The sequence below is a fragment of the Oryx dammah genome, unplaced genomic scaffold, assembly GCF_014754425.2.
Source record: "Oryx dammah isolate SB20612 unplaced genomic scaffold, SCBI_Odam_1.1 HiC_scaffold_1, whole genome shotgun sequence".
Lineage (NCBI taxonomy): Eukaryota > Metazoa > Chordata > Mammalia > Artiodactyla > Bovidae > Oryx > Oryx dammah.
This window is the reverse complement of record NW_024070185.1, coordinates 68,285,273-68,297,287: the sequence shown is the minus strand read 5'-3', so window position 1 is coordinate 68,297,287 and position 12,015 is coordinate 68,285,273. Positions and strand designations below refer to the sequence as shown.

At 39.6% G+C, this 12,015-nt stretch overlaps 1 protein-coding gene and 1 long non-coding RNA gene across 5 annotated transcripts in view; both read right to left on the bottom strand.

Moving 5' to 3' along the window:
• PPP3CC (protein phosphatase 3 catalytic subunit gamma) overlaps positions 1-11,737 on the bottom strand; it is an 85,439-nt gene extending 73,702 nt beyond the window's left edge. The window contains exon 1 of one of the 4 annotated variants that reach the window (XM_040242812.1): positions 11,389-11,737. In XM_040242812.1, coding sequence (XP_040098746.1) covers positions 11,389-11,437 — 49 coding nt within the window. In that variant the 5' untranslated portion in view covers positions 11,438-11,737. Of the gene's footprint in view, positions 1-7,145; positions 8,453-11,388 lie in introns of those variants that run through there. The other 3 variants (XM_040242847.1, XM_040242830.1, XM_040242859.1) reach the window with 3 other exon arrangements.
• LOC120865533 lies at positions 192-2,515 on the bottom strand. The gene is made up of 2 exons (XR_005721445.1): positions 1,708-2,515; positions 192-774 (listed from the first exon to the last, which is right to left on the bottom strand). It is a non-coding gene; the product is annotated as an uncharacterized LOC120865533 (long non-coding RNA).
• Positions 11,738-12,015: the final 278 nt, after the last annotated feature.

The window sequence follows — 12,015 nt, the reverse complement described above, 5'->3', positions numbered from 1 at the left end:
GTATTTGTGTATCCTTCCCAATGTCAATTTCTTTATATATATATAATTTTGCTTAAATATATTTATACCCAATATACTTAAAATTTTTATATATGTATCATACTGTGTATCCTTTTGTAACCTGGATTTTATATTCAATGCTGCTTGCCAGATTTATCTGGAATGAGGCCAAGGTACCCATATTTCCTTCATTTTTTTTTAAGCTCCACACGTGATTCTGTTTGGTAATCAGAGTTCAGAATCATCATTATAAGCCTTAATACATTTATCCAAGAAAGTTTTTAGTGCTCCCAAATTGCCAACACATTTTAACCTAGTTTTTGCCCTGAGATAGTTGCTATTAGATTACCTGGATTGCGGGAGAAAAAAAACCAAAAACCTATTGTATAATGCTTTCAACTCAGAAGCAAAAACCCTAATCAAATCAAGTTTATATATGATTCAAGACAATAAGCAAACTATAAAAATGAGTTTCTGAAGAGGATGGGTGTGGCAACAAAGGGGTAGTAACACAAGAGTCTTGTGGTGGTGATTCAGTTGAGTATCTTGATTGTGGTTGTAGCTATAAACATGTGAAACTGCATACAGCTACACACACACACACACAAGTCCATGTATAACTGGTGAAACAAATAAGCTCTCTGGATCGTGCCAATGTCAATATCTTAATTTTGGTACAGTACTTTGGCAGTGTGGGATATTGACACTGTGGAAGAGACCTAGGGGAGGGTGATTAGGCCTTTCCTGTACATTTCTTTGCAACATCTTGTAAATCTAAAATTATCAAAAAAAATTTTAATAAATTTTTAAAACTAAGTTCTTACACTACACTGAAAAAACTCTGCAGCCTTTTCATGGTCAAATTCAATTCAATACACTGATTTAATATACATCCACTACATAAATGATACATTTTTCATATGTCTAACATCTGATGCAGAACTGCATTGAAGAGAAAGACCACATTGGTGACAACCATGTTAATCCTGTAGGAAGTATAGGAGAGAAACCTTAAAAGTTACTGGCCTTTAAGCTATTATTTTTAGATTATTGTGTGGTCTTATCCTTATGGGACACTAGGATTTACCTAAATAGCTGTCTCTGTTCACTGCAAATAACCCTGCTTTCATTCCTATTTTAAGCCAACAAGCCTGCCCTACTTTTGCAGCTTATTTCCTAATCTCCTCACCTGCCTTTCCAATCATGAACCAGTTAAACACCACTTAAGAGGTTATATTAACTATTATTAGTGAAAGTGGTATGTACATTTCAGGTCCTTTAATAACTAATCAGAAAAAATTTTATTTCAATAATCTGAAATCACTCTTTCAGATTATTCTCTCTGTTCTTTGACAGTCACAGAATTCACCTGTCTTAAAGAAATCATAACTTTACAGTGATCATGTGTTCAATAAAACTTGCACAATAGTAAAAAACAACAACAACAACAACTAACTTACTTTCATGAATAAATCCACCAATTACCTTTATTACTCTGGCCCTTCATTGAAACTATCCTATTTTATTTTTAAACTTCCACAAAGCCTTAAGTCACAAGAATAAAAGGTACCAAGGCATACATACAAAAAAAAAAAAAAAAAACTCCCACAAATTAAGTCTTACCTAGTAGGGCCACCGACCAACTGTTAAAGTTTAAACTTGAAAGGATTATCAATTTATAGAGTGAAGGGGGCAAAAATTTCTTACCAGATATAGTCTATGGTTTAGTCATCCGCTCTTCCCGGTGGTATTAGTCATAGGAAGCTCCACAGTTCTAATTTTCTGTTACATTTTTGGGAAATTATCACAGGCTATACTGAGTACTTTTCAAGACAGTAATTAAGCTTCTGAGTATAACCAAAAATATGTTGCTTATAGTAAGAACTCACCAAATATGTTTCTGAACACATGATTTTCAAAATTCTATCTATACTATATAAAAAGAAATTTTCACTATTTTGACTAAGCATTTAAGTTCTTTCAAAAGCTAAGGACACTAAATTTGGAAAACATAAAATATAACAGTTAAGCTATCATTGACATATACCACTTAAAATCAAACAGATCTGGGGTCAAATCTCACCAAGATTCAAGAATTCATTTAATAAAGAATAGCTAACATTTTTTTAAGCACCCACTATGGGCAATATGCTGAGCACTTTATATAATATGAAATATAATCTTTAAATTCTGAGGTAGGTACAGTTATCTCCCATTTTAAAATTCAAACAAGGAAAAGAAGTCACACAACTAGTAATTAGCAGTTCCCATGCTCTTTCCTACACTGTCTTCAATAAAGTTAAGTTTCTTAGGCTTTCATGTAGACATTTACTAAGCACCTGTGGTCTAGGCACTGTATTCAGCATTAAGAATACACAGTTCTTAGAGACTTCCCTGGCAGTCCAGTGATAAAGACTCTACCTTCCGATGCAGTGGGTGCAGGTTCGGTCCCTGGTCAGGGAGCTAAGATCCCACATGCCTTGGGGCCAAAAAACCAGACAGAAGCAATACTGTAACAAATTCAATAAAGACTTCAAAAACTGGTCCACATCAAAAAATAAAATAAAAAAAAGAATTCTTGCACTTGAAGAGAACAGTTTAGTACAAAGAATAAATTAGAAAGAGTTCCTAATTAGAAATTAGAATGAATAAAGAACATTAAAATATTTTCAGAAATTTGTAAAGCAAGTGAGAGTGCTCATGGGAGCATGTAGGAGGCAAATATCTCATTCTTCTAATGAGGATGAGAGCAGCTAATACGTACTGAGCGTTTACCAAGTGCCCGTTGCTGTACTCTATGGAGTTTATTTAATCCTTACAACTATCTGGCTAACCTGGTGACTGAGCGGTAAAAAATCTGATCCAGGTTCAATCCCTGGGTCAGGAAGATCCCCTGGAAAAGGAAATGGCTTCCCATTCCAATATTCTTGCCTGGGAAATCCCATGGATAGAGGAGCCTGGCAGGCTACAGTCCATGGGATTACAAGAGTGGGACACAACTCAGCAATTAAACCACCACCACCATCCTACAAACTAAGTTTTATCGTCCCTCTTCCTCAAATAGGGAAACTGAGGTAAAACAAAGGTAAGTGATCTGTCCAAGGTTATGCAGATACTAAAAGAAGCCGAATTTGAATCATTCATCTGACTTCAAAGCCCAAGTTCTAAACCAATTACTCATACAGCCTTCTAGTAAAAGAGAAAAAGTTTCTCAGCAGTCTTCTTGACTAAATCCTGAAAGATAGATAGGAACTAGTCATGTTAGGGGACAAGATTTTATATAGAAGTGGTGCAAAGAATCCTTTCACAGATACAGCACAGCATGGGATTCTAGGGGACAAGAAGGAGTAGGAACGTAGGTTTGGGAATGGGGGTGTGAAATAAGGAGGAAGTAACACAAGGTTAGAGGGTAAGCACGAGGGAAACTTCCACATCAGCAAAGTTGGAGTTTACCCTACGGGCTGCAAGTGTTCATGAAGGATTTCAAGCACAAGAAAGGTTCTTTATATCATCCAAGGATCATGATGGCACCATGAGATCAGATTAAATCGCTCTAGCAAGAGGCTCGGAGAAGGCAATGGCACCCCACTCCAGTACTCTTGCCTGGAAAATCCCATGGATGGAGGAGCCTGGTGGGCTGCAGTCCATGGGTCGTGAAGAGTTGGAGCAACTTCACTTTCACTGAGCGACTTCACTTTTCACTTTCATGCATTGGAGAAGGAAATGGCAACCCACTCCAGTGTTCTTGCCTGGATAATCCCAGGGACAGGGAAGCCTGATGGGCTGCTGTCTATGGGGGCTGCACAGAGTCGGACACGACTGAAGCGACTTAGCAGCAGCAGCAGCAGCAAGAGGCTACTGCAACAGTATTAATATAAGCAAGAAGTGAAAGAGGAAGATGAAGCAGTAGCTTATGTAGAAACCAGAAGTCCACAGAACTGAGTCTGATAGAATGGGATATGACATGTAAGGGACAGCAAAGAGTCTGGCCTGATTCCCAGGCTTGTCATCTGAGCCAGTGACTAAATGGGTAAGTGGTGTGATTAACAGGGATGGGAAATATACTTAGGAAATCCTTTCCATCTTCTCTCCTTCTTAGTCCTTTTTAATATTTGTTTTATCCCTCTACCGCTTTTCTCACTTCAGTCTCACTAAAAAGAAAAACAAGTCTGTCACAATATCTGTTCGGGTAATGTTTGAATGTTCCATAATTCTGAATTACATTTACAAGTCGATTAAGCCTCAGTTTGTTTGTTTTCAACACATAGCCATCAAAATAATCTTGCTCTCTCCTTAATGGAATCACTGCCAACTGATCACTGACAGCTTTCAGCGGCCCCTCGTCCTTCTCCTCCTCTTCATTAGGCCACTTCCCTTCTCTGAACTTATTTACCCCTCCTCTCAATCCCTTTAGTCAAGTACACTTTGTTTCTCCATCTTTACTTCTGCATGTTCTTCCATGCCCGACTATGTAGCTGCAACCACCTCTTTTCCTACTAAACAAGTAGCCATCACTCCACATCAGCTGTATATACTTTAAAACTCATGTTCTAAACAAAACAAAACTCGTGTTCTTCTCTTCAGCATGCCTTCACTGGGCCACCAGTGCATCCCCAAATTGACAGTGCCTTTCCCGAGTCTGGTTATTGGAGGCATCTCTTAATTGTACTCTTTTTTTTCTCCCTCCAACTTTGTATTTTGAAACACTGAAATTCTATCAAAAAGTGGAAGAATACTAAGATGAATATCCATTTGCTCTTCACCCATATTCACCACTGGACTTCCCGGAGGTGCTAGTGGTAAAGAACCTGCCTGTCAATGGAAGAGACACAAGAGACATGGGTTCAATACCTGGGTCAGGAAGATCCCCTGGAAAAGGAAATGGCAACCCACTCAAGTATTCTTGCCTGGAGAAGTCCACGGACAGAGGAGCCTGGCAGACTACAGCCCACTGGGTCACAAAGAACCCAACACAACTGAAGCAACTTAGCATATACCACGGTAAACATTTTGCCACTTTTGCTTTCTCTTTCAACAAACAGATTTCTTTTCCCTAAACCATTTGAAAACAAATGGCAGACATCATGACATTTCAATCTAAATGCTTCATCAGGTATCACCTCAGAATAGGAACATTATCCTTTATGAGCACAATAGCCTATCACATACCCAAGACTTTTAATTTTGAATTTCTATATCTAATATATACTCCATATTCAAATTTGCCCAGCTGTCCTAAAAATGTCCTCTATGGCTCATTCATCTTCCCCATCCAGCCTTGGCACTGTACTTGACTGCCATTTCTCTTTCATCTTTTCTCATCTAGAATACTCCTCTTGCCTTTTTAATTTTTCATCACTGTGACATTTTTGAAAAGTTCAGACCATTCATCTTACAGAAAGTCCCATAAGTTGGATTTGTCTGATTATTTACTATAACTAGATAAAGGTTAAATATTTTTAACAAGGGTACAGGTGGCTCAGTTGTAAAGAATCCACCTGCAATGCAAGAGATGTGGGTTCAATCCCTGGGTCAGGTAGATCCCTGGAGAAGGAAATGGCAACCCACTCCAGTATTCCTGCCTGGGAAATCCCAGGGTCAAAGGAGCTTGGTGGGCTACAGGCCGGGGGACACAAAGAATCAGACTTGACCTAGCGATTAAATAATAATTATCTCCTAGTGCTTATTTCATTCAGAATTTCACTCTTCTTGGGCTGACACTGTCTGGACATTGCACCAAAACATCATGACTTGTTAGCATTCAATAAATCTAATAACAATCATCAAAGATACACATTCACTTAACCAACTAGTATAGCATATTTTTCTGTCAACCAAGCTAGAGAGCCTGGTTACTAAGTTATACCCTCTTCTAATAACAAAGACTCAAGAAACTAAAAGATTTCATGATAAAAATCTAGTTTGCCAACAAAATAAAACTGAATATAAGGAACCAAAGTTCTCGCTGCATACATCTGAATAATTAGGTAGATTATAAAGATAACGAAATCAGATACGACTTAGAATGAAATTTTTAGACCTCAGCTTTTTATCTTCGAATGAAGCTAAAATTTAACATAAAAATGTTAATAGAATGCTATAATGCTATAATCTATTAATGACTGCACCAAAGGATGATGATTTAAAAATACCTCTTTATTTCCATTAGTCCTTTAGCAATTAAGTAGCAGCAAAGCCCCAAAATGACTACAAATATAACAGAATTAGTTGAATAATTCTGCCTCTTTTCCCAAAAATGTTACTTTAATGGAAAGATACTCTGTTATCAAATACTGCTTAGGAAAAAGTTTTTAATCAATTCTTTAATTCACTTTAAGTAATGAGTCCTTCTGGCGCTAGTGGTAAAGAACCCGCCTGCCAGTGCAGAAGATGTAAGAGACTGGGGTTCGATCCCTGAATCAGGAAGATCCTCTGGAGGAGGGCCTGGTAACCCCCTACAGTATCATTCATTGCCTAGAGAATCCCATGGACAGAGGAGCCTTGCAGGCTACGTTCCATAGGATCGCAAAGAGTCAGACACAACTGAAGCGACTTAACATGCACACAAGTCCTTAGCATTTGTCTCTCCAACGATCCAATAGCTTTTTTTTAACTCTACAGTAAAATGTGATGTTACTTTATAGAAGAAAATTTTATTATCAAATGTCTGACATAATAAGGCTTTCATCACAATCATTATCATACAGGTAAAAAGAACACCTTATTCCTACTAAAAAAAAAATTGTTTAAATTAAGACATCCTTTCTGAATTTTGAGACTTTCACTTAGAGGTGTGAGTTTCAAACAGTCTTGGATGTCCAAGTGTTCAGATAGTTTGGCAGCCTGTTAATTACAATGGTAAACTAAGCATAACTGAAATACTTTTGACAAATTCAACAGATGTGTGCTACATGACTTGCTCACAATGAATATTTATCCTTGAAAATATTTCTTCTAGGTTGGCACTGTATCAAATGATTGAAAATATAAAGGATCAAAATATGAATATGAGCACTTTCAAATCATTTTCATGTTGACTGAAACCACTATGAAAGGATATAGGTAAAATTACCATATTTACATTAAAAGAATATGATTTGTACAATAAAAGGTTTAACATGACATATATTAAATTCGAATCATACCAGTAGAAAGAAACACAGCTGATCCTTGAATAAGGAGGGGCTGAAGGGTGCCAACGCTGCACACACTAGAAAGTCCACTACAACTTAGAGTTAGCCCTCTGTACACACACAGGTGGTTTCTCCATACCCAAAGTTCCTCCCTATCCACGGTTCTACATCCTTGGATTCAACCATCTTCAGATCATGTAGCACCATCATATACTATTGAGAAGATCCACGTATAACTGGGCCTACAGTTCAAACCTGTGTTGCTCAAGGCTCAACTGTATGAAAAGTATTAATGAAAGTAGAGTAATGAAAAGTATTAACAGCAGTTGCTTCTGTAAGGAACGAATATGAAGCCTTTGTTTTCTTCCCTTTTGCCTTTCACAATTTATAGAGTTAAGCATATATTTACAAGAAAAAAATAATTTTAACCCTTGGTAAACTCATTCTCATGATATGAAAATGGGAGAGGGAACGAACAGAAAATAAAAGAGGTATCAGTACCAGAGACAGAAGGGTTCAGGGTATACTAGTGGAAACAGTCATTTCTGGTCATACTACTCTTCTTAAAAAATTTTAATAAAGTCGTGTGTGCATGCCAAGTCGCTTCAGTTGTGTCCAACCCTCTGGGACCTATGGACTGTAGCCCCCCCAGGCTCCTCTTTCCATGGGAATCTCCTGGCAAGAATAATGGAGTGGGTTTTCATTCCCTTCTCCAGGGGATCTTTCCAACCCAAGGATCGAACCTGTGTCTCGTATATCTCCCGCATTGGCAGGCAGGTTCTTTACCACTAGAGTTACCTGGGAAGTCCAAGAAAGCCACAGCCACATCTAGTCCCAGTGCCAGAATATTAAAGAACCAGTAGTCTTCAAGGCGTACTACAAATGACAGTACATTCTCTGACTATACAATATACTTGAATTTCAAGAGAATGGGAGAAGTGTATAAAAAAAGAAACCTGACTTCTGTTAAAATCCATTCGGCCACCAAGTAACAAACTTAGACAATGCATTCTCCCTATCTGTCATGTAATGCACAGTGAAATTTCCTTGTTGCTGCTGAAAAGATTCAGTCCAGAGGAATAAAAACTTTTTATAAAAATCACTGTCAAAGAAAAAAAAAAAAAAAAACAATCCCTCCAATAAGGAAAGAAACTTGGAAACCAGAAAAAAAAAAATCAAGCTGAAAGATTTTCACAATTCAATTATTTGAATTTCTGCTCCAGACACAACTAGTGATGTTCTAGTGCATATGGACTGTTTTAGAAACTCACACATATATTAATTTTTAAAACAAAGAGCAAACAAATGAGTACACTGCAGATGGCTCTCCATAAACATTTAATGAGTGAGTGAAATCATAAGAATTTTTATATTTTTTAAACACAAAATGAACACCTTCAATTGGGAGAGAAGAAACCAGCTGCCAGGGAATACAAGACAGACTGTATTATTGGTTTCTATGCTGTTATCCATGGGATTCCACCCAGATGTCCTTTAAATTATAGAAGAGGTATTTTCCTCAGAACAGCTTCTTAACTTATAATTTCATATGCTTTCTGATTCTGATATTTTTCAAATGGTTCATAATACTACATTGTCTTAAGCTTTTCACATCCATTATGTCATCTGCATGGCTCAGATGCTTGAGGAAGAAAGTATTATTAACTCTATTTTGCAGATGAGATTATTGAAGCAAAAAAAAAGGGGGGGGGTTAACTAAAAAGGCAAGGTTAGAAAAAAAAACAGGCAAGGTCACAAGTAAGCTTGAGAATCAGGAGTAAAACCACCAGTCTAGTCCTTCATTTTAGGCAAGTTGCTGTTTAAAAGACACTTAAAATACAAATCACTCCCACCCACCCACTCTTCTCCACCATTTGCTCAAGCAAAACAATTAAGTAGACTTTAAAGTGAACAGGAAATGACAGAACCAAAAATAACTGGGGTGTGGTCTCACCTCTGAAAAAGATTTCCAGCTGTGAATAAATGCAAACAATTCTGGCCAGACAAGATAACATTAGATCAGATTTAGAACCCAATACAACCAGGGGACCTTAGCTATAAATACAGTGACACCTTACTTTCTTAGAATAAACCTCAATATTTCAAACTCAGGAAAATGTAGATAAAAAGCAAGGTAAGTCACCAAGAAGCCACAATTGCTGTGCTCAAGTTCTCATGCTCAAGTTTCTACATACTAGACAAACCCATACAATCTAAGGGCTTGAAATCATTCATGTTTCATTTCTTTAAGAGTAATCTGATAACACAGTCATTTATAATTTCCCCAAAAAACAAATGTGAATCATACAGACTATGAGGGTGTTCACTGAACTATGGGCATGCCTAGCAATAAGTCAGCACCTGTATATTAGCTGCATTTTATTTGACTTTACTTCTGTATTTAACGATTTGAAAGGGTCATTTTAAAATGACCTTTGTATCTTTTATATCATTTCCTTTATAGCTTATTGCACGTTATGGTAGAAATTACGTGCGACAATGGCGATCAGAATTTGAGATCTGTAAAGGTCTGAGGACTACCACTAAGCTTCACTCAGATCCTATTTATTCTGACTTGACACACTATTCTGGTTTATCTGGTTTCCCTGCCTACTTCAGCTTATAAGTGGCAGATTAGAAGGGCATATTTTGACAGATAAAGAACAGTACTGAAGGAGATAAACTAAAAACAGACAAAAGCACTAAACTGGTATAGCAGTGAGGAGTCATTTTAGCACAGGAGGAAACTGCCAACACCCTTATACAGCAGAATGCACCGGCCATATTAACTGCATGGGACAGAAATTAATGTACATTATGATGACCTTGATTTATCAAAGAAGATTGTCTAATAGATTCTAAATCTTAAAGAAATGATTATATACCCTTGATGAGTTATATACTATGAAAACTGACACTAAAATGGTCAAAATAATTTAGCAGTTAAAGGGCTGTCAGTTATAGGACCAATTCTCTTAAATCTCTAATGATAGCAGACAAATGCTGAGGAGGTAAATCTCAAAAATCCCATTATATTTAATAAATATTATATAGTGTAGATAATTAACATTTATGATCAACACTTATGATGATGACTTTCTGAGTGGAAACTACATGATACATTAAAATTATATACTGCAGATAATCAACATTTATGATGCTTAATGTTTCTGGAGGTGGGGGGGCCCTAAGTTATAACTAAAACTCTTTCCCTTCATTGACCATTCAATCATTTTTCTCCACTAAGAGAAAAATGTTTTCTCATCACCAATCTTGGTTTCTTTTCTCCATATAATTACCAAAATAAAAAAAAATAAAAGTATTTTAAGAGTTCTCCCCACTTACAACTAACCCCTTTAATCTAGAGGTCACTAACACACCTGGATCTTGGTATATTCCCTTCTTATAAAATAAGTGCTTTCAAACCCAGTATTAAAACTCAGAGAGAAGAGTTGTACTTAAGTCTTATGTCTGAACAAAAGAAGCACATAAATTAGTGGTTATGTTTAAACCACTAATCTTATTTTAAGGGCAGAAACAACTACAACATAAGGAACACTTTAGTCGATGTTGGACACCTCAATCAGAGAATATCATTTTCCAAGTCTCTATGGCCAAAAGGAAAATGAAACAACAATCATGTCAAGAGATCTGTAGATCCCTTTCAAATATCATAAAATGAATTTATTTGTATTTATTTCACTATATTGTTCCTTTTAGTAATAACAGTGACGTGATGATCTGGAGAAAGTGGGCTAAAAGGTACATGGTATTCATACTTAAAAAAGGTTGGGGAAGGGGCAAGAAATATCTGACCTTTCAGAAGAGGAGCGGCAGAAAGATCTGACTTGGAAGAGCCTACTTAACACCCTGCCCACATCACCCTGGATGGCTTCCCCCCAGGTAAGAGACTAAAAAGATGGAGATCCAGACTCTATAGGGGTTGATAGGATTAGAAACACCCACCCTGCCTGGAAATCCGACACTACTGGAAATAAACGGGCAACCCCCAGCTAGCTACTGGTCCAGGTGCTACAGAAAACGCCCGGCGCCCCCGCCGGGCAGCCCCGATGGGGATCCCCGCCTCCCGTCTCCCACACCCCTCCAGGTCTTCCTCCGGGATGGGCGCCGCCCGGGACCCCGCCGCCCCCCCCGACTCCAGTCCTTGGCTCCTTCCCTCCCTCCGGCCCCGAGCCATCGCCCGGCCGAGGGCCGTTTCCCGCCGATCGACTGGAAGGCCTGGCCCGCTTGGCACCTTTGATGACGCGTTCGGTGGTGGAGAGGTGGAGGTTCCTCCCAGACATGATCCCCTCGGCCTCCTCCCGGTCCGGGGAGATCTCCAGACGTGCGCCCCCGCCTTCGCCTGCAGCGATCTCGGCTCCCCGGGGCCGGTCAACCGGCCGTGCCCCGGCCCCGCTTAATCAGGGCGGCCAAGGCACCAGAAGGAGGCGGCTGCAGCAGCCCGGCCTCGAATCCCACGGACACTATGCGGGCCCACTGACCGCTCCCTCCCGCGGCGCCGAGTCGGGAGCGCCCGCGACAGCAGATCAGGGAGGCTACGCGGGCAGCCGCGGCTGCGCGCGGCCGAGACTTGTGCGCGCGCGCGCGCGCTCCCACCCGACTCGGCACCTCCCCTGCTTCCCTGCGGCGCGCGCGCCGCCGCCGCCGCCGCGGTTACCGCGCCGAGGCCTTGAGCTCCGCAAGTTGCCCCGGCAGCTCGGTCGCCTGACCTCCAGCCCCAGGACAGGAGACAACCCCGGCTTTACCGTTCGCGCGGAGCCCCCGGACCCGCGCGGCCGCCCTCCGTACACGCGCCCTTCCTTTCTCTCCTCCAGCTTCCGAAAGTCGGTCTTCCCCCTCTCCTCTGCCTGCCCTCCCCTGC